General features: G+C 36.9%; 1 protein-coding gene across 1 annotated transcript in view; it reads left to right on the forward strand.

Moving 5' to 3' along the window:
* The window catches only part of LOC140170944 (spatacsin-like), a 78441-nt gene that overhangs the window by 44494 nt on the left and 10695 nt on the right, over positions 1-23252 (forward strand). The window contains exons 24-42 of the mRNA XM_072194139.1: positions 277-385; positions 1306-1465; positions 2305-2503; positions 2862-2957; positions 3805-3947; positions 4698-4898; positions 5654-5761; positions 6825-7020; positions 8005-8219; positions 9355-9492; positions 10584-10766; positions 11621-11791; positions 12185-12461; positions 13397-13542; positions 14603-14740; positions 15803-15872; positions 16257-16415; positions 17189-17331; positions 17911-18015. Of these exons, the coding sequence (XP_072050240.1) occupies positions 277-385; positions 1306-1465; positions 2305-2503; positions 2862-2957; positions 3805-3947; positions 4698-4898; positions 5654-5761; positions 6825-7020; positions 8005-8219; positions 9355-9492; positions 10584-10766; positions 11621-11791; positions 12185-12461; positions 13397-13542; positions 14603-14740; positions 15803-15872; positions 16257-16415; positions 17189-17331; positions 17911-18015 (2957 nt within the window). The remainder of the gene's footprint in view (positions 1-276; positions 386-1305; positions 1466-2304; positions 2504-2861; positions 2958-3804; positions 3948-4697; positions 4899-5653; positions 5762-6824; positions 7021-8004; positions 8220-9354; positions 9493-10583; positions 10767-11620; positions 11792-12184; positions 12462-13396; positions 13543-14602; positions 14741-15802; positions 15873-16256; positions 16416-17188; positions 17332-17910; positions 18016-23252) is intronic.

Consider the following 23252-nt stretch of genomic DNA (forward strand, 5'->3'; position numbering starts at 1 on the left):
CTATATTGACCCTTAAAATATCACCATAAGCTTGGAATAATTTGGCAAAAATTAGATGACTTTTTTTGCAGGCACATCTTGAAAATGGTCTTAATTTTTTGTCAAAAGGTTTCAGTAAAAATCAATCAATTTTGGCTGAAAAATGACGGATTTACATGATTTTAGTCAAATTGAAACAATCTGGGTCAGTGTGGCCCATAACACAGTGCATTTTTTGTTGTTGTTGTTGCCTAAAAACCAAATTATACTTCAAATTTATGCAAATGTGTTGTATAGTTTCAGATCTTATGTTGAGCCTGAAGGGATCAAAAAGTAATGCTGAACTGATAGCAGAAAAGCTGTCTACTGCCCTCACAAGAAAACTACAAGAAGATCAGATTTTACCGTGAGTAGAAATTATCTTCCTTAACATAATCAGAGCAAAATTATGAGATTTTGGTGTGCCACATGTAAATAAGTGTATAGATGGTAGCTTGCGAACACATGCAGTCCGATCATGCCAGTAAACAGGGCCGGATTTACCTTTTTGGGGGGCCCTAGGCCAGGCCAAAATTCAGAGGCCCCTCACCGAGTAAGGCATGTGCACATTCAAGTTGCCAAGTTTTGGTTTACAAATAGGGGGCCTACTATAAGATCGATAATACTGGGGCATTTGCGCGCGAAGCGCATGAAAAAAATTACAATTTCAGACGATTTTAGCCCAATGCCATGCAAAGGGCAAGTGTGCATGAAGCGCACAAAATTTTGCAATTTTAGCATATTTAGGTCCAAAACATCATGTTTTCGGGCTAAAAAGAAACATGCACATGACCACATTGGGGGACCCCAAATTTTGGGGGCCCTGTGCCTGGGCCCAGCCCTGCCAGTAAACAATGGACGGTATAAAACTCCATCCTCAATGTTTCAAGACAATTTGGTTGTATTTTAAATAGCAAAATGGGTGTCATGAATGCAAGATATCATGATATTTCTAGAAGACAACAGAAAAGGTGTCAACTCTCAAATAATACAGTTAGTTAGGCCTATTCATGTGTTTATTAATGAAAGTTATCTCCTATGGACTCATGTGCAACTTTTAAAACAGCCTCTTTTTTACATAATGAACCATTGTGACCAAACGCAATGTTTGATGCTATAATTTGGTCCAGATGTGTAAAACAAATAAAGCAACACATACCTTTTTACATTTTGTAAAATATTTTTTTTATTTATTTCAAGAAACACAATTGGGAACTTTTGTTGTGGATTCTATATATTCTGCATCATAATGATAATATAGCTTGTTAAATGGTCTTTTTTTTCCAGGTATATGTGGGAAGCATCAGACACCTGGGTGCTAGCCATCTTGTACAGTCGTCTGCATAAGCTGCCTCTTCCTAGCGCCTTCTTGGAGCAGTGTGCCTTGTATAATCAATGGCTTCATTTTGCATGCTTTGCTCAAGCTCACCAGTATCCAAAAGATCAGGTAATTATATTGTCAGACATTTTAGGCTTTGAGTTATCAATGGTTTTTTGATAATAATTTTTTTTAAGTGCAGTGATTTATAATGGACTATGCAGGGGCACAATGCCTATAAACGTTGATCCACAAGCCTCAGCACACTTTACAGGTTGCTGCTGACCACTACAGCCCCATATCATTCCATAAACCATTAAACAACAAATCTTTGCCGCTTATAGGAGTGCACACTGTAAACATTCCGCAATTGACCTTTGCAGCCAGGATCAGCTCCCCAAATTTCGTATGGGTTACAACGAAACAATTAGCAGTAAGATCCTTGTCCAGGGGAATTTCAAGCTAATTTTTTCACAAGAGCCTACTAAACCACTGTTGGGGCCTGAACCTGCAACTTCTTGCGCCATAGATGAGCGCCTTATCAATTGAGCTAACTTGACTGCATTAAGGATGTGAGGTGACATTGGACACCTGCAAAATCAGACTGGAATATTCCAGTAGAATACTGTACACCTTCTATGGAAGGCATGACCTTAATCTTCCACGGATTGTAGATTTCAAATGTGGTTACCTGAATGGATGACTCTATTTGAAATCTATACCCCCCTGTTTGAGAGATTAAGGTCATATCTTTCATAGGGGGTATGGATTTCAACAGGAATAGCCCATTAGGTATGCATTCTGGTAATTATTTCATCGCAGTGTGAAAAAAGTAATGGTCTTTTCATGCATAACATGACACATCATTTATTCATACCTTCTCATCTTTTGTGATTAACAAAGGAATTACAGTATGACTATTGACTAATCATATTTTTGATTAAATATTTTTTATTTATTCTTCATAGATTCTTGAGCTTGTGAAGAAGTTTGAGTCTGCCACCGTAAAAGAACACCTCCAGGATGCCTTTGAGAATCTCCAGTATGGGTCTGGCAGTGACAGAGCTAGGAAAAAGTCTCAAAGAGAATTGACAAGAGATGTAAGGTCACAGTTCTACCTCAAAATGGGAGTGTTGAGGAGAAGCCAGAGCACTGGCAGTCATGGGAGTAAGTTTGTTTGTTGGAATGGTGTAATAATGGTAATGTCAGGCAGTCGGGTTCTATATTTGGTGAAAAACTATAGTGCATGTTTTATGTATACTTCTTGTAATAATTCTTTTGCATTTGATTTTTTTCTTGCAAGTTTGTGGTTGCAAATCTGTGGCATACGCCTATCCCATTTTTATAATGGGAACTATATGTCTAAAACGTATTGAATTACCTCCTTGAAAATTTGTAAGATTGTACCCAGTTCAGTAGCCAGTTTAGTCAGCTTTTTGGCATATTCTTGGAACAGAAGTGTCACCTTTACATTAAAAATTTGACAATGCAAAAAAGTAAGATTTTTATTTATTGCTGTTTTTAGGTATAAGTGAGAGCTCTGATGTTTCTGAGGATCTAAATGTGAGTGAGGACTACGGATCACTGGATGAAAGCTTCACTCAAGCAGATGAACCAATAGGTAAGAATGAAACAACTTATATATATAGTACATATTTCCAGAGAAATCTAAGTTGCAACTATTAATGGACTATTCCAATTGAAATCCATACACCCCCTATCGAAGACATGACCTAAATCTTCCACTTAGATTTCAAATGGAGTCACCCATTCAGGTAACACTGTGTGGAAAATTTAGGTCATGTCTTCCATAGGGGTTGTATGTAAATGGATGTTAACTGGAATAGCTGAAAGTTTTCATGGCTGATGAAAAACATAACCTTTTGAAGGTGTATTTTGTGATTTTAACATCTTCTTGTTTTTTTATTATAGATCGATATGTTTTGACAACTAAACCTTATATCCACAATTTCAGTTGATTTTGATACCCTTTTGCAAGCTATGCATAATTACATGTATTACACTGCTCTATAGGCCACTGTGATTCCTGTCTGTCAACAAACAGAAAATAGATATATTGGAGAATTTCTTTGGCAAACGAAAGAAAAGTTAGGTTAGGTTAGGTAGGTTATGTAGTCCAAGGTTTCTGATAGTATAAATTGTTTATGTGTTTTGGAGGTGAGTGGGGACATGAGGTTATTGATCGCAAAATGCCCCTTAAATCAGTGAGTCAAATAAAATGTTTTAAACAAATGATATGCACTTGATTCTTAAAAACACTTTTACTTGCCATGTAGGCATGCATCTTGAAAATGGTTGGAAATGCTTATTAAGAACTGGTGTATACTAACAAGGGTTATGGTTGTAAAAATGGAGCACTTGCGCCATTTTAAGTTAAAAATATTGCAATACTGGCAGATTTCACTAAAATAGTAAAACTGCTTTCTGTCATTTTGTATCTTTTTCAGATTTAGATATAAGCAAAGTGGATCGAGATCTGTTTGCTATCATATTTTCTTGCAACTCAACTGCCGAGCCATGGAAGTCTTTATTAGCTCATTCAGTGCTACTATGGCAACCTATTCTGGCACTCATAGCATCATGCTATCAGGTAAGCTTCCTTCTTTTGCTTCATTTCAATTTATCCTTTCTTCCTTCCGTCCCTTTTGATATGTAGAATCACTAAAGCATACTAAAGATTTCATGTGTACTGCTTCAATTTTAAAGCTGAAGCTTCATGTACTTAGCTATGGAGTCTCTGTTAATTTATGAAATGAATTCCACACTCAACAGTTTCAATAATTCCATACTCGGTAATCTTTTACTAGGTCCTTTTTAAGCTTTAAATCATGCATATATGCGTGTGACATCAAATGTGTGCATAGGACCGTGTGCAAAATAATGTGTGCTGGATTTCATGTGTACTGCTTCAATTTTAAAGCTGAAGCTTCATGTACTTAGCTATGGAGTCTCTGTTAATTTCTGAAATGAATTCCACACTCAACAGTTTCAATAATTCCACACTCGGTAATCTTTTACAAGGTCCTTTTTAAGCTTTAAATCATGCGTATATGCGTGTGACATCAAATGTGTGCATAGGACCTTGTGCAAAATAATGTGTGCTGGATGGTTAGCAGTACACTTAATTTGTAAAAGCAAATCTGCAAAACAACATAGCCAAATATTTTAGGGCACTTTATATGCTGACATTGATTGCTATGGATATGAGGAAAATGGGTTCGGAAATGGATTTAGCTGTAAGACATAGAAAGGCGAAAGTTTTTTTATTTCATGTGGGTGTAACTTCATTATCTCAAATACTGTGTAACTACCTGTGTATTTAAAACTCCCTTTCTGACAGGATGCCCATATTGTGGACTGCCTAGCAATCTGGTTATTAACGTCTATGTCCAACCAATCAGCAGCAAGCAAGGTCACCGAGCACATGCCAAGTCTGCAATGGCATTCCTGGACCCTACTAGAACTCAGAGAGGTCATCACTGCTGCTGTACAGACTGGAGATGTTACTCTGCTTGTCAAAGGTTTCTTCACATTTGACCCGGTAAGAGGGATATTTCAATATAATTAAATGCACACTTTCAATAAACTTTCAGAAGTTAAAAATGAAGGCATGAGAAATTCCTTGTATGTCTCTCCATGAACTATCAATGGAGAAGTGACATAAAGTCTGTCTCTTGAATTCATTAGAAATCAAAATTAAATCGCTCCCTACACTTCTCAGATATGTATGTTTGTTTTTTTATTCAAGGCACTTTCATTTTATGAATTTTATCAGATGTCCTCTTTAATAACTTTGCTCCATTTGCCCACGAAATATATAAATTAAATTTTCCAATCTTGCTCAAATTGCAAAATATGCAAAAATGGTTTGGTATACATTTGAGATACCAACTTTTAACTTTTTAAAAAGCCATAATGTACAATTTTTGTGAATGAATGTGGTTATTTTTTTCAAACCAGATTTTTGGGCATATTTGTAATGTTACACATGTACCAACTTACACTTATTAATTGAAATCAGCCAAATTTGTTGTGTACTACAGAGTAACTTTAAATTTAGTACCCTATAGAGCTCCACAGTTAAGCAGCCAAGATAGTAAGTTGGTGTTCTTATATTTTACCTCATCATATTAGCTTAAAATGCCAAGAAACCTTCCTGAGAGTTCTTATTACATGTAATATCATTTCTTAATTTTTGGCAAAGAATAATATATTGAAATTTGACTAAAATTATATATGATGGCTTTAAATAGGTAAAAGTGTTGATTATGCCATTTCATATTTGTCTCATTCCAGGAGTGTACCCTGAACCATCTGCTGAGTTTCTGTGAATGTTTTATCGTCAAGAAAAACTTTCCTCTTGCAAGAAAACATCTCAAAGAATTCCACACAGATATGTTGAAGGTGAGTGTGTCCATACATGTAAGGGGTACGAACCTTTAATTGCTCACAGGCCAGAGTGCCCATCTCACTTTGGAAGCAATTGGGCCAGACCTTCCATTAAATGTTGCTGGGGGATCCATAGGATCCTCCACAGCCAGTCTGTGAATAAAACTGGTACCAATTGTATACCTGGGTGTGGAGAAGTAATAGGGATGAAGAGCCTTGTTTAAGTGCACCACATTTTGATGCCACGGGTACTCAAACCCACAACATTGAGCTACCTTGTGGTTATGAGTTGGAAGTCTTAGACTGCTGCAACACCATGCCCCTTTAAATACTGTGTCCATAATACAGTGTACTGGATACTGTAAAGCGCTGTCTTAAGTTACTGATAGAGCTAAAGAAATCCAACCAGGAGAACTCAGCAATTCCATATAGCCACACATGTAACACTATAATTTGGTTCATCTCAAGTTCGGTAGTGATGTAGGTGCGTATTTCGCTCGCCGCAGTGTACACGCACGTGCACAGGGGCGGTTTGCCAGCACGCTTGCGGCACAACCGCGAAAGTGCATTGACGTCACAACTAAACTTGTTGACAAATTATATAAGAAATCTGCCTTATTGGATTGTCAGTCATGGGAACTAAAAAGTGTACTTCCCACATGTTTTGCTGAAGGCCTTAAATGGAAATATAATTGGGTGAGATTTGTTTGTGTAGTGTCTAATCCATCAACATGTTACACACACATCACAAACAACCAAGCACATTTTGGTTCATTAGGTGCATAAAAATAAACACTGAACCATGATTTCAATTGCTTGAACCTCTTAGCAGATTATTCTGTGAAATGGGTGGAGATATTGTGGGTCTACATTGATGAATTTTGTAATATCCCTTTAAAGGTTCTTGCACATTAGAGACCAAATTAGGAGAAAAGTAATTTATTAAAACGAAAAATTTACCAAACAATTGGCACATGGAAAATTATACTCAGCTGTGATGAATTTATGCACACTATTTCAAAAATGCTCCTTGAATCATAACTGTCATTTACAGTACTTGCTCTTTTAAATCCCACAGTGTCGTCGGCAGGAATCTCTAAAGAACATCCAGGATCCAAACCCAGGAAGAATCCAGGGGGAGTTGGAATGGTGTCAGGAAACAGCCTGTCAGATAGTAGAACTAATGTTTGCCATGTGCCAAACTAACTGGGATATTGCCAAATTACTTCAGCTGTTATCAGATAGGGATTTCTCACTCATTGTATCCAGACCAGGTAAGTTGACATCAGATAGTAGAGCTAATGTTTGCCATGTGTCAAACCAATTGGGATATTGCCAAGTTACTTCAGCTGTTATCAGACAGAGATTTCTCACTCATTGTATCCATACCAGGTGAGCTGACAGAACAGCTGTTACACCAGGGATTCCCAACTTTTTTAGTAACTTGCTGACTCCGTTTTTTAAAGTCTGACCACTTATGATGCCATGTCAAAATGTGTCATATATCTCACCATGGGTAGTCTTGCAACTCCACTTTGGGGCTCCCACCCCCATTTGGCATTGCGATCTATTGCTTGCCTTGGAAATTCTTGTGTGCCAGCCTTTATCTGAATTATTTGGCTAATCCATTTAAAGTATGAATTTCAAATGGAATTAGCACATTAGCCAACTGTACTTAAAATTTGCCCTCCCTCTGTCTAAGATTCAGGTTGAATCACAGAATTAGAGAAGGAGAACCGGGACTCCCTATACCGCCACATACAATCGCGCCGTCAGCTATGGGGAGAAAATTGGGGGTATTTGGGTTCTTGCCGACGGTGCGTGGAGACAAACGAAAACAATTCTGCGTCTCATCTGAAGCATCTTGGTACTCGTGTGCAGGTCGCATCAAGGGCGTCTCTCAAATGCGCCTTTCATCCATGTCGCGCTTGTATGACAATGAATGCCTCGAGTGCATTCCGAGGGAAACCGAATACCCCTAATTTTTTGAGTATCAAGATGGCGGTCAAGTCCCGATTCTATGTCTTTAATTCTGTGGGTTGAATCTTTCTCATAGGGTGTATAAAATTCAAACAGAATTGTCTAATGTATTTCATTCGAAATTCATACTTCCCATACGGACAATATTTCCAAAATCTTGTAAAACAATTCATGATACCAAATGTCTTGGTCCATCCCCTTCAGTATTAAATTAATGAAAAGCACAAGCAACTTATCCAAATCCACTTCACATTTATATATATCATTCATTTTTGCAGAACCAAACTACAACAAACTACACAAAATCTGTCAGCTTCTAGAGGACACCACCATACAGCTAGACATCATGACCTTACTCAAAACAAAAGTAATTCACTTCAAGAAGGAATGCCAGAAAGTAGTTGAAATTCTCCAAAAGGAAAAGATGTTTGCAAAGGCTAAGGAATTCTCTGAATTATGTGGGTTGCCTAGAGACCAGGTGGTTGTTTATCAAGTGAGTATAAGATGTCAGCTTAACTGCTGTTGGTCAAGTGTAAAGTGCAATTCAAAGGATAATAACCATTTTTCTTCCATTTGTAGTGAAAATAATACTATATAGTATGTCTTGTCTCAAGTTGAGAGTAATGCCATGTTGGATTTTGCAGTGGCATATTCGAATTAGTGCGTTTATGCAGTTGCGTCACCAGCGTACAGACAAGTTGTCCTTCTATGTGTATGTATATGTCCCATGGAATTAGGTTACTATGCAGGATTTGAATCTGCCACAGCGAATCCAACATGGTGTTACTCTTAACTTGAGGAGAGAGACTATAATTATGTGCAATAATACTGTAAATAATGACAGCTTAACTGATGTTGGTATCAGGGGCTCCGTGGTACAGACTTCAATTCCTGATTGAAATGTTACTGGTTCAAATCCCAGCAATGTCATTGTGTTGTGCAGTAATGCAATGGACTGACACTGGCACTGTCTCTTTTCACTCAGATGTAGAAATGAGTACTGGCATATACTGCTTGAGAGGAAAACTTCTCCTCATAACAAATTATACAGAAGGATTCAAAGGGAAAAGAGATTGTCACTTTGGCATGCGGGTATTATCTGTAGGCCCCCTACTTACTATCACTCTGTGTGTAGGGGCATATAAACTTGCAGATTTCGTACTTTTTGGGTATGGAAAAAATGTGGTGTGATCAAGCAAAGTCAGGCATATTCAATTTTCAGTTTCTAATTGGATTGTAACAAGCATTTGCAAGGCTACATTTGGCAGAATTGAAATTGGACAACCAATACAAAGATATGAGCAATTGAAGAGTTTCCAAAACAAAATGAAACAAAAGGAAATATTTCCTTTATTTGGCTATATCTCAAAATTAATATTTCCGTCTTACGGCTGATTTTGCTTGATCATATCTCAAATAAGCACTTCAGAAAGTTATGTAAGAAAAGAGCCCTTTTACAAGGTATGGAAAATATAAGCCCTTAGGTAAAAGTATATACACCTGTGTATGTTTTTAATAAAGAGGCACATGTTGGAGAAGATAGCTTTAAAATCTGTTGGAAGCTTGCGCAATGTGTTGTATCCATTTTGTCTTTAATGTGTTGTATCCTTTTTTTCTTTATATTTTAGCTCCAGTGTGAATTAGCTGAAACCAAGAAATCTCGGGTGTGGTTGATTGTTAGTGGTCGCATCAAATTTTGGCGTAGCTGTCACAGTACATTTAAGAAGAACCAGGTGCAAGGTAGAGCAGCCCATCAGTTTTTCATGGTGAGTATTAAAATTGCATTCAAATGATCTCTAAGACAGAACATTTTGTTGGCGCAGCAGTCTAAGACTTTGACTCATAATGGCGAGGTAACTTGAGGTTGTGTGTACGAGTCCCTGTGGTGTCAATGTATTGTTCACTTAGGCAAGGCTCTTCACCCCTGTTGCCTCTCCCCCACCCAGGTGAACAAATGGGAACCAGCTTTATTCAATGCTGGGAATGTAACAGACTCAAAGCACTGAGGAAGTGCAGCAATCTCCCCACAGCAACATTATATGGAGGAGTCTGGCCAATCGCTTTGAAAATGAGATGGTTACTCCGGTTTGTGAACACAGGTTTGCCCCCTTTAAGGCCCGGTCACACTGTGACGAATAGGGGTGAACGGCAAGCGACGTTAAGCTGCGAATTGCAATTTTGAATTTACAGTCACTCATGTGTGTTGCCGTTAGTTGTCGCTGACGAATCCGTTAGCGACCGCAGACGCCCGAAATTATTTGTCGCGTTCGTCGGCAAATTTTCAACATGTTGAAAATTTTGTGACAGCAAAAGTAGTAGTTGTGATTCCGTTCAGATTTCGTTGGAGACCGCAACCCTCATTTCTTTGACGTTTCCATGCCGTACGAAGCCGTCTTTAGTCGTTTTGAGGTCGTCACAATTTACGTTGGTAGTCGTTGTCAACGACAATTGACGAAAAAACAACGGCAAGTAACGTCACATCTCAAACACTGACGACACATTGTGGCAAGTAACGAAATTGTATGGTAATAAGTATTTGTGGTTTCTCTGGGCTATTTACAATTTGCACAATAAGCCTTTTTACCTTAGATCATATTCACTGGGTATGGGTCTTTAGGTGGTAACAACACAAGTTGGCTACGTCTGGATTTGCCAGAGCAATTTGTGATCTCATACCTAACTTCACCATATGAGAAACATGTTATTTTCAGCAATGATTCAGTTTCAGTATTATTGGTGATTTTCACTTTGCAAACCACGTCAGAGTGGATATCATCTTCACCAGCCTCATTCACCCACATTTTTAGTTTATATGCTATTTTAAATGATTGTAAATGTTGTCTGAATTTTTTTCTAGTCACAAGTTTCTGACACAGCAACTCTTACACTACAAGAAACTGTGACACTCCTCACCTATGCTCACCAATGGTTAGCCAAACATGTTGCAGCAGGGAGTCAAAGTTACGAGGAAGAGATGAAGGAATTACAAGAGCTGGAATACAAGATGTGGCAGTGGAAACTCAAGGCTGAAGTGGAAAAGGTGCATATATTCTCATAAAAGTTTTGTAAGGAGCTCAAGTTCAGTGTTCAGTTCAAGGGGATGCAGATTTTCCAAATGCAGACCTTTTCAAGAGAAATCATCATTCTGGCCAAAAGCAGACCCCTTCTATGTAGAATTGATCTTTGGAACCTATATTTTAGACACATTTAACATAATTTGGGGTATATTTATCTAAAATGTTGACATTTTTGGCCAAATTTGACTATTTTTTATAACAAAAAAGCAGACCATTTCATCACACCACCGCCACCTGGCTATGAGCCTGTGTAGCACCTAAGTTTGTTTTTGTCCAAGAATACTTTCAATACATCTGTGGGTCCTTTGGCAAGTTGTGGTTGCAAACCACATTTCTTGGTTGCAAATCTTAATTTATCTTTGGAGATATTTTGCAACGTTCTTATAGATTCCAGTCTCAAAATGTAATTTTATTTTGGAATGGAGTTAAAATTAACAGAACAAAATGAAAAGCATTATCTTCTTAAACAGAACTGATGGATTCATTTCCATTTTCATCAATGTGAAAAAAATTCAAGATTTTTAGTCATGAATGCAAGTATAAAATGGATAGTGCAAGGTAGTACTGATCTGTACTGGGACAAAGTGCTCAACTTTGCTCAGCTGTGTAGCTAGGGTTTTGGTGGGGCCCAGAGCAAGGATAGTGAATGGTGCATCCTCTCAAAGAGTGGTTGTGTACCTTGTTGATGGTTGTGTACCTTGTTGAAGTTAAATCATTCTGATCAATGTCAGCAGCAGCAGCAAAATAATTTGTTGTATAGAGGTATGCCAGGACTATATTAATATTAAATCCACAACATTTATTTCTATTGATGCAGGTTGAATCATCCAATACCTACTCGTCTCTCTTTGGTGATGTAGACACATCAAGCAACTCATCAGGCAAGATAAAGGATGCAATGTTTAAATCTAAAGGTGCATCAGAGTTCCTTTATCTGTCATCTCATCACCTCGACTCAAGTCACACACCAAAGCTGACAGACAAGAAGGTAGGTCTACAGTTTCACTATTCTGTGTGTTGGGCTATTCCAACTAAAATACATATACCCCCTATGTAAGACTTAACCTTTATCTTCCACAGGGTGTGTAGATTTCAAATGGAGTTGGTTGAAACTTTACATTCATGGAAGAAAGTAGGTTTTGGAAGACAGCTGAAACTGGAGCACCCAGAGAAAACCTGCAAAAGCGAGGGTTGACTGGAAACCAAATGCACAATTGCTTGGAACAGCCAGGGCGCTGACCAGTGGCCTCAGGGCGAGGACAGGACCGTTATGTTAACCTGTTCCACCTTAAAAGGAGAAGAGACAAGTAGATTATTTTTATACTTTTCTCAGTGCATTCTTACAACTTGACCACATATATATTCATTCCTTTCATTTCAGGAAATCTCTGCTTTGAATAGCATTCTACATCAACTCCTAGAACATGGCTGCATCATCCAGGCCCATCGCCTAGCAACCCAATTCCAACATCCTCATCAGGATTTATCCATCATCTTGACTTGCATACAATTAGCGCTGGGCAAAGTGAGACCATTAGGGTTGGGCGCTGAGATGCAGGTGCTGTTGAGAGCTAAATCGGGTACACCACCACGGATGAGTAGGAGACCGTCTCAGGTGTTTGAAACGCAGAGGAGGCCTCTAATGAAAACTATGAGTAGTAAGTATTGCACACTTTGTGCAACAAGAATATAGTGCTTTTACTAGAGAAGAATGATATTTGTCCTATAACATTAGTAATAATAACACATTAGTAAATATTAGTAAATATTTTGAAAGTGCAAAAGAAAATAACATGTATGGGGAATATTGTAGTTTAGGATTGACGGATCTCTGATTGTCTTCTTCTTCCTTATTAGTGCCTACCGCATATGTATGAGTATTATCGCACTGCGTACAGACAAGCTGTACTTATTTTTTACTCTGGATCCTAGAGCAGATGAGTGTATTTTTGAAGTACAGTCAACAGTACCGGGATGATCCCCTGCTCTTTTCAAATAGCCTGTGATGTTCTTTAACGTGTACACTGCATTAATGTCAGAAATACATGTACACGGGACCGACGGCTTAAAGTGCCTTCCGAAGCACTAAGCAAGTAGAGTGAAGTGCCTTGCTCAAGGACACAAAGAGCCAGCCGAGCTCAGACGGACCTCAGATTCGAACCCTGGACCCTTGGATTCACAGTCCAATGCCTTAACCGCTATAGGCCACGCTTCCCTCATAAAGAGGGGAGTGTGGCCTTTGTCCCTTTGTAAAGAAAACTTGAAGGATCATTCATTTAGCAAAAGTATTTATTTTAAGAATATTTGGTCTATTTAAAATGCTACATGTACCACAGCAACATCTAGAATAAAGTATTTTTCCTTTGATCAGCTGGTCATTGGCGGGAATTATTAGGCTTTTACCACTAAGCCGAAAAGGAGACCCATGTTAAATGTGATATAGTTAATCTACCTGCTCTATATTTTGCATGTTAATCAAAGTAGACAAAGTATAGGACTTCATTTCATCATTGATTTTAATGTTGATGTGCCCAACTTGCACATAATTTAAATAATTAGAAATAATCTTTTTATCTTTTCTGAATTATTTTAGTGTTAAGCATGAGCAGTATTTCAATGGATCCATACGATGTTGATGAGGAGGATGAAGTGTTGAAGACTATCCAGGATTTATGTCAGCACTGTACGGGCAATAAAGGCTGCTGTGAGAGGATTCTGAATGCATATGCCATAGCACAGGTAAATAGTTTCAGTGGTCATTTAATTTAATACTCGGCTTTTTTAAAAGCTGTGTTGATGAGGCTGTTGTGTTGTTAAAATCCATTTAAAGTCCACACTCCCCCTGTAGAAGATTTGGGAAATAATATGTGACATGATCAAGGGGAATGAGTTGCATGTCGACCCTGGTCAAAAATGAGTTTTACATATGTTTCTAAAGGAGACATTTAGAGCTTTCAGAAACTGAAAACCCCATGCTGATACAACTTTTCTTTGCGAAGTTACATCAAATTATCAATCGCTGAAAACAGTGTAAAGCAAAATACTTTTAACACTTTCTTTGCTAATATCTCAAAATCATCTGACTCATTTCCCTTAATTGGGTCACATATCTACAGGAATATATCTTCCACAAGGGAAAAATGAATTTCAAATTGAATTAGCACATTAACCAATTCTATTTGAAACAGATCCTCTGTCTGTGGAAGATATTTCTAACATCTTGCAAAGGGTAGTGCAGATTTTAAATAGAAGAGCCCATTGGGATTGTGCATAATTATTTTAGATCTATAAATTCTGAATCAGAGTACAGCAATCCCGGAAAAAATGTGTTCGAACACCCACTGTAATTCCCATGTTCTTCTTAGTATAGTGCGCACGCTATATGAGTCACTGGAAACTAAGAATTATAATAAAGTTCTCTCAATGTTCATCTTAAGCATATCCCCTCCCCTTTCCCCACCAATCAATGTTGGGAGAAGATATGGTGAAGATGAGCATATTGGGCATGCCAACATTGTACGGGGGTAAAAGGGGGACCATTTCCAATAAGGCATTTAAAGTGTTTGAAAATATTTTTTAAGATTGTGGTATTAAGCAATCACACATTTTCAAGGATGGCTTTTCAAATATCTTTGCAATTATTGATCGATGACAAATGGCACTTGTCACATGGTTGTTAATGGCTTTACAAACTTCTCTTCTGTACCAGAATCACAATATTGAGTTTCTGTCACGGTAACAGCTAGTATGATGTTTTGCAGCATTTCAACTTTATTATCAATTTCATTTTGTGTTTCAGGTTTTACAGCGTAGCTATGAATCCATTGTGACCAGTCCACCATTTGATATCTTGAAAGCAGTGTTTATGTGCGGCAGTAATGAAAGGTTTACTCTAGGCAAGACGTTCATCAAGTCAAATGGATTGAAAGACACAGAGGTATGTTATTTGAGTTTATAAATAAGTTGTGTTGTGTACTAGTTTATTGTGGAGCTCAATTTTTAGGCAACTGTTATTCACAACCAGTAGTTACTATTTATCTGATTAAATGTTGAAGATTTCAAACTAAAGCTAACTGAATTCTATTTGCAACCATAATTAGTATTTTGTCATCATTAGGCAATGAAAAAAAACCCTGTTTTTCAGGCGGGCGGATCTTTCAAGTAGGGTTGGTCTTCCCTCATTTTGCGCACATTTTTTTTTCAGTTAAAATAAAGCTCTACTTTTTGCCATAAAAGCTGATTTTACATGCATGTAGCAATTTCGTCAAACTCAAATCTACTTTTGGCCAAAAAACTGCTGATTTTACATGCATACAGCCAATTGTTTTTAAATCTGGGTCAGTCGGGCCTGTAGAACGGGGTTTTTTATTTGTCGCCTTATGTAATAAAGTACTAACAGTTTAACAAATAAGGGCATTTGACATTGTATGAAATGTTTGCTGTTTTCTTAAATGTTGATTTCCAATTAACAACTTGAAGCCACATTATCCTCACTTTAGACAAATTTAGATTGTGGTACCATTGGAAGATATGTATATTTCTCATTGACCATGTGAATCAGAATATATTTGTTTGAGCCAAAATGTGTAAATGTGTGTATTTTGGGTTAATCCTCTCAGTGTCCTGCACAATCTTGTGTACCTGTTTCATATCAAAACCTAAATCAGCTACTCCAGTTAAAATCTTTACCCCCTATGGAAGAATACACCCCCTACGGAAGATATTAACTTAATCTTCCATTCAGTAGGTGCAGATTTCAAATGGAGTAACCCATTCAGGTAACCCCATATTTGAAATTCACACTCCCTGGCTGTGTTGTTAATGTTGTCTTCTGTAGGGGTGTATGGATTTCAACTGGAATATATTAATGTAAAAGGCATGTGATGAAATCAGACCATCCTTCAGTAAAAAGTGCGACTCCAGTTTAAAAAGTTTAAATTTTCTTTTTAGACAGTGTCAATATAATTTCCTAATCTTTGTTTGTTTTGAATATGGACAGGTAGCAGGCTTCTTATCGGGTACAGTCATCGCTAGTCTACAAACTAGAACAGGGCCAAGAAGGAAAGAATGTGAGTATCTTATTATGTCAGTAGATGCAAGTTTGCTGTAGAGGCCAAAATATACTTGGGAGTAAGACATTGATTTTTTTCCAAGAAGACATAATTGTTAATTGCATCATGCCAGTTGTTTCCACGGCAACACATATAGTGTAATGCTGTTGTATACAGCAAATTTATTATTGTCACTATAGGCCTAAACCACTTTTTATTGATGGTATGTTAATTATTGACGGAACGCTAGCCTATGCAACATGTTTTGACATAACTTTGTTGTATTATGATTAAGTGTGTTTTAATGAATTTGGGGACACATATTATTATTAGTTCCAAAAATATTGCACTTTGTGCCAAAACTTTTTTTCAAATATTTTCAAATATATTTTTTTTCCAAAGCTGCTGTAGCAAGACAAGCATTGATGCCAGAGATTACAACAGACAGGGAAGAATTTGGTTATATGATTAGACTCTGCAAAGACCCAGCTATCCTGGGGAACAGGTTATTGGAAGAAGTCAATCAGCTGGCTGGGTCGGAGAATACTCAGAATAAACAAGGTAATAGTAGGACGAAAAATATTTTTATGCTGATTTAAGCAAATTTTCATGTATTCCCTAAAACTTTTGGTTTGGCTGATGGCTGTCACCACAGCAGACTGAAGTAACATAATTACTCTGATTTGGACCCCCATAGGCATATGCCTATTTCATGAAACATTTTACAGAATAAACCTAAATATTATCTGCTTTATTCAATAAGAATAAATATTGGAGGAAATGCAAAATTGTTTCATCCCTGATGTCACAAAGAGTGGACCATTGTAACGTAGCAAAATAACCCTTACAACCCTTAAGACTTTAAGGTTCTGTGTAATAAAATGTCCCCACATGCCACGGTCTTCTGTATCTGTGTGTGGGGGAAAGTAATAGAAAATACAGAAATGTCTTTGATTTATTTCACCATTTTATTTGACCATGAAAGCTTTGTGATGGGGACATCCCATCCCACAATTTATTGAAACCTGTTAGTTCGTCCAAATCTGTTGGTCAACCTATTCCAGTTAGTTAACTCTATGAGCACTACTGCCTTTCTTACAGTACCTCTGATTGGTTAATTACATGACCTAATCATCTCAGCAACCAATAAAAACAGACCATATATATCTCTCCACAATTTTAAGCTTAATTCTCTTCAGTCCTACTAACTATTCTTACCATATCTCTGATTGGCTCAATACATGAAATACCACTCTTTGTATCCAATCAAAATAGTTCTTAGATGCCAATATTGCCCATGGTGTTAATGTATTATTAAATGTTGCCTGTTGCAGTTCTAACCATGCAAGTTGAGCTACTCATCCGTGCCCATGATTGCCATACATTGTGCTGTAATACAGAGGGTATCTGTAATGTACTGAGGGTATGCAGAGATTGTAGTAATGTGTTGCAACAAGCTGGTGAATTCAACCATCTGGTAAGGATGAAAACTAAATAGTAATACATGATGTACACTTAAAAACAATTTGTTAAGATTAGTTAAAGTAACTTGTATGAAAGAAAATCATCATATGGAAAGTAAATGCGATAATAACATGGTAAAAGTTTATAGACTGATTGATTCCGTATTTACTCCATTAATTCACCCCCGGCTTGACATTTTTGGAGAGGGGGCATTTATTAGAGGTCTTTTTTACAACGATAATTCTGGAACAAAATTTTAGGTAAGCTTAAAAATCACACCAAAATGTCAAGCTATGAACTTAAGATCAGACAATAACTTCTGGTTCACTTTCGGGTTTGTGATTTCATTTTCGGTGATTACTGATCATGTGTAGACAGTGGTAAGATTGCACAAGATTTCAGTCTTTTTATTTAAATAGTTTGGTTTGAAAAAAATGGTGGGGGCATTTATTAGAAGGGGTGGAGTAAATACGGTAGATTGATGGGAGTTGGATATTATTTTGAAATTACCTGTAACATGACCAGACACACCAACAAAATGAGTCGCTGCTTATTTTTATTAAATACCTGTTGTAATTTCCTTTTCATTTAGGCTCGTCTACTTATTGGAGTTGGACGTTATAGCGAGATGACCTATATATTTGACACACTGAGGACACATCAACAGATTGAGTTACTTCTGAAGAGAGGGACAAAAGTAAGTGAAGTTGAATTTGTACCCTGGGTGGTACTCAAATTTGGTTTGGGTAATGGTGTGCTGCTGAGAATTTGAAAGTGAACCCATAAATATACCAATTCAAGAAATTTGGACCCATAGATATATCAACAAAAGTTTGGCTAAATTTATGAACTTTTTCCAATTTTTTCGGCCATTTGGGCTGCAACAACAATGAAATGTGCACCACCTACGGGAAACAAACTTATTTTGGTTTGTTTTTTAGCGTTAAGTAGGACAAGAAACACATTTGCAAAGTGATGGGCACAACTGGGAAGGCAGTAGTGGGCTATTCCAACAATATTATAGGCTATTATATGATCACAAACAAGGGCTTGTATTCTATAAAAAAAACTTTACCTGTTCAAATTTCCTGAGCATAACATGTATAAATTACACTAAACATAATCAGAGAAATGAAGTAATTGCCAAACTATAGCATTGTGAGAAAATATGACATCACCAATCATAAAATCAACTTGAACACATAATGAAATAGGTAGCAAGTCAATGAATAGTCATCCAGAGATACTATGATGTATAAAAACAGTACAGTTTATCAATATCAGTTCAACTCACTCAATGAAGAAAGGTTGACCAATCAATGAAGAATTTCAACTTGGTTCCCTCGTTGTATAGTTCCTTCACTCTTTGTCCCCATTTCTTCTTTTCAGGCAAGTCTGCCTTGGTCAAGTCATCAACGATGAAGTAAGATTCATTTTTAAGGGCAGATTTGGCATCCTGCATAATCTCAATCTTGTCGCGATATGACAACAGTTTCACTAACAAATGAGGCGATTTGCCGAGATATCCGCGGCCGTCTCTGTGGGCGTGTTCGACAGTCACGTCGTCCATTTTGAATTGTTCTTTCAACATTTTCTCAACAAAATCTATGCAGCTTTCGTTTTCAGTAGCTGGAACACCGACCACGCTTGAATGTTATTACATCGAGAAAATCGCTCTTGTTTGTTGATCAGGTCAGCGTGGTGTTCTACCTTTCCCATTAGTGAATCCACTTGTTCTCTAAACTTAGTATTTTCCTCCTCTAGGGGGTTTAGCTTCCATGGCATCGATTCGTGAACTTTGAAACTCGATGGATCTGTTCAGTTCACTTTCTAGCTTCTGCATTCCTTTAAACAGTCCATCCAATGTCATTTTTACGTGAGATTGGAAGTCTTTGATCGAGTTCTGGACATGGTCCTGAAGCTGTTTAGGTGTCATATCAGCCGGAAGACCTGCCGGGCTTAACTTGGGCATCGCCCCTAACATCTCGGCAAAGGATGGTGATGTTGTATCCGCACTGTCGCCATGTTTAGGTGGCGAAAGCATACTCATAGTGGGAGTATGCTGTACAGGTGTGTCACTATGGCTGGATGTAGACCTTGTTTTTGTCGTTCGGTCTCTTCCTTTCCTTTTATTACCACTCATACTTGGTGTGGCGGAGTCACTATGATAATATAATTATGCCATGCATTCAGATTCGGTTTTAAAATTACCGCAAACAGTGAAAAATTTGGGTTTGGTGAGGAGCTTGGTGTATGGACGACCGACTACTCCGCCATCTTGTCTAAAGTGTCATAGGGTGAAGGTGAACTTTTTTTTTTTTTTTTTTTTTTTTTTTCCATTGTTTTTTTTTTATCTTTCCACAGAGCACACAAGGTGCCCTGTGTATTTATTTATCAAACATGATCTCAGTTATACATAGTTATATAAGCCACAATTATACAGAATAATTACAATAATATTACATTGATGAAAGTAACTGTTATTACATATTTATAGAGTTCCATCTTTTATTCCATTCATACATTTTACCTTTATTGTTTGCAATGTGTTTTTCAGTCTCTGCGACATTATTAAGCATACCTTTAAAACTTTGTATGTCCAGCTTATTTTTATTACATCTTGCATTATAAATAAACTTTTTCCCCTTGAAGAACAACAAAATTATAATGACAATAATCAACATCTAATATGCCCATCAGAACATCCTTCATGGTAAGAGTAATTCTTTTTTAAAGATATTATCTTGAACCTTCTTCCAAAATTGAGCAGAAGTACCACATTGCCAAAATAAATGTGGGATATTTTCTAACTCCTGATTACAAAAAGTACAAAGATTTGAATCAACATAACCATATTTAAAAAGATTTTCATTTATACCTAAAATTCTATGCAGAATTTTGAATTGAAAATACCTAAGTTTGGTTGATAGGGAGGAAGACAAGGGAATCCTGTAAATATCGCTCCAATTTAAATTCATATCATCAAAAAAGACAGCCCATTTGGCCTCGGCTTTGGGCGCCTTAAACAACTTGTCAACGCAAATTTTGTGAACCAATTTGCAGACTTTCTTAGAGGAACAGATAAGAGCAAGCATATCATCATGATCATTCTGAACAGTTCCCAAGTCTTCCCCCCTCTCGACACTTCTGATCCATACGTTTGGAATGGCATAGATTAGAGCAAAATATTCCAAAAAGTTACATTGTAAATTATACTTGGTCTTCAAGATATCAAGGGGAAGAAAACTATCATCTTCATTTAAAATATCAGAAATAAATTTAATACCTTTCTCATGCCAGACTTTTTTGTAAACAGTGTTTTGGGCGATAACAATAGATGAATTATTCCATAATATTTGATGCCTAAAATGACTTGAAGGAGAATCATAAGTAATTGTACACCAAGCGTTGAGAATTTCACCAATAAACACATTCTTAATAAGCTTAATACATTTCTCCTCTGGTTTAGTGTTACATTCCCAAAAAAGATTACCACCAATCTGTTTCATATAAAACATATAAAAACATTTCCATTTACCATTGTTGTTCACATCCAAGAGACGTTTAACCCAAGCCACTTTAAGCCCATTAAAGGGGGGTAACCCTATTGGTTTTGGATATGGATTGTCTTTAAAATTACATAATAATATCAAATATCGCCTCCTTTATGCTGCTTTGTGAAAAAACGAGAGCATTTTCAGCGTAAATGTGAATAAATAGCCAAATTTGCAATCCAATACCTTGGTATACGTGAATTGCATTCTGGGCAGGCAATGACGAATGCTGACATGCTGTACAATGCCCGCCCGTATTGAACGGAAAATGTTTTTTTTTTTCGTACAAAAAAAAAAAAAAAGGAAACAAAATATATTTCCCTTGCAATATGTACATTTCAAATGAATATAAAAAAGTTTGGGTAAAATGGAGAGGAAAAACCCTTCCGAGACCGGTTTTGAACCGGTACCTCTCGGTAAAAAACAAACGCGCTAGTCAATTGAGCTATTTAGCACATCACGCTTATTGTTGCCGCTTTCATAACTATATACGGCGCACCGCCTTGCGGTGACTGATATTTCGCTCATAATTCCCTCCCAGAATTCCAAAGTATTTACCATTGTTTACAAACTGGTATACCTGTAAAACCGCTGTGATTCATGATTTCTCGAAATACATCGACTTGGAGCGTCAAATTTCAGGATAGTAATGAGAAAAATAGTATCTATCATGTGATAGCAAAACCTCATCAACAATGAAAAAAATCGGGGGGATGATGCTGTCGATCGGGTTACGGACCTTTAATAACTGAGGGAATGTGAACCATCTTGAGGCCCCCTTTCTCATAGTCACCAATGATGGACTTTCTGCTGAGCTTATCTGGTTTTCCTGACCAAATAAATTTAAATATTATCGAGTCAACCTCCTTCAAAAAATTATCAGGTGGTTTAGGTAAAACAGAAAACAGAAAAATTAATTGAGAAAGACCCAAGGATTTAACAATTGTAATTTTACCAATTGGACTTAAATCTCTCATCGACCAAATACGCAAGATTTCCTTGAGTTTTTAAGTTTTGGAACGAAATTTAATTCAAAAATATTGCTCAGATCATAACTAAAACTACACCCAAAAGACGAACAGGATTGGCAGTAAAATGTAAATCATCATTGTTTAAATCAGGAGGATTATCCTTAAACAAACCTAAAGGGAGTAACTCAGATTTATCCAAGTTAATTTTCAAGCCAGAGTAAATTTGGAAAGTCTCAAGAATGTGAACAACTCTGTGAAGGGAGCCAACATCCTTTAAGTAAATAGTGGTATCATCCGCATAAGCACTAATAATAATTTCAGTATTCTCAACCATGATACCTTTAACACTATTATCATTTCTGATGGCCCAATTCAAAATCTCACTACTAATTATATAAAGCAGCGGACTAAGTGGACAACCTTGACGAAGTCCACAAAACAATTTAAAAAAATCAGAAGCATGTCCATTGTTCATAACACACGAGGTAATATCTGTATAAAAAACTTTCACCCAATTAATCAAATCATCACCAAAATTAAACAATTTTAATGCCTTAAACACAAAGGACCATTCAAGTTTGTCGAATGCCTTTTCAAAATCAATTAAAAACATAATACCAACAAGATTATTTTCACTAACATAATTAATAACATCAAGGGCAAGCCTGATGTTTTCACCAATGTAACGTCCTTTCAGGAAACCTGTCTGGTCATTATGAATAATATTAGGCAAAACCTTTTTTAAACGGAGGGCAATACATTTTGTAACAATTTTATAATCAGTATTGAGTAATGAAATAGGCCTCCAATTTTTCAGGTAGATCGGATCTTTATCTTTTTTCGGGATCAGGTTAATTATTCCCCACGTTGATCAATTGAAAGGCTTCCATTGTCAAAAGAATAATTATAACTGTTGATAAGAAAGTGAACAATATCGTTAAAAAAAACTTATAAAATTCAGTAGGGAAACCGTCTGTGCCAGGAGTCTTATTATTAGGCATTAACACTAAAGCTTCCTTACATTCATTTACAGTGACCAGTCCCTCACACACTTTTTGGGAATCCTCATCTAATTTTGAAAAATTGGACTCCGTTGCCAAAATATCATTGAGTTCAAAATTCGGAGCATTACAAGAGGTATACAAATTTTGATAAAACTGTTTTTCCTCATTAAGAATATCGGCACCTTTAGTGTGGATTTGGCCGTTATCTGATTTCAATTTAGTGATGACCTTCTGCTTTTGATTTCTTTTTTCCAAATTGATAAAATATTTGGAGTTTCGCTCACCATGCTCAACCCAATTGGCTCTGGACCTAACAATACAGCCTTCTGTTTTGATCTTATAAAAAGAATCAAGTTGGGATTTACATTCTTTAATCTCATTCAAAATACCATCAGAAGGCTCATC

Source organism: Amphiura filiformis, chromosome 15, assembly GCF_039555335.1.
Source record: "Amphiura filiformis chromosome 15, Afil_fr2py, whole genome shotgun sequence".
Taxonomy (NCBI): Eukaryota; Metazoa; Echinodermata; class Ophiuroidea; order Amphilepidida; family Amphiuridae; genus Amphiura; species Amphiura filiformis.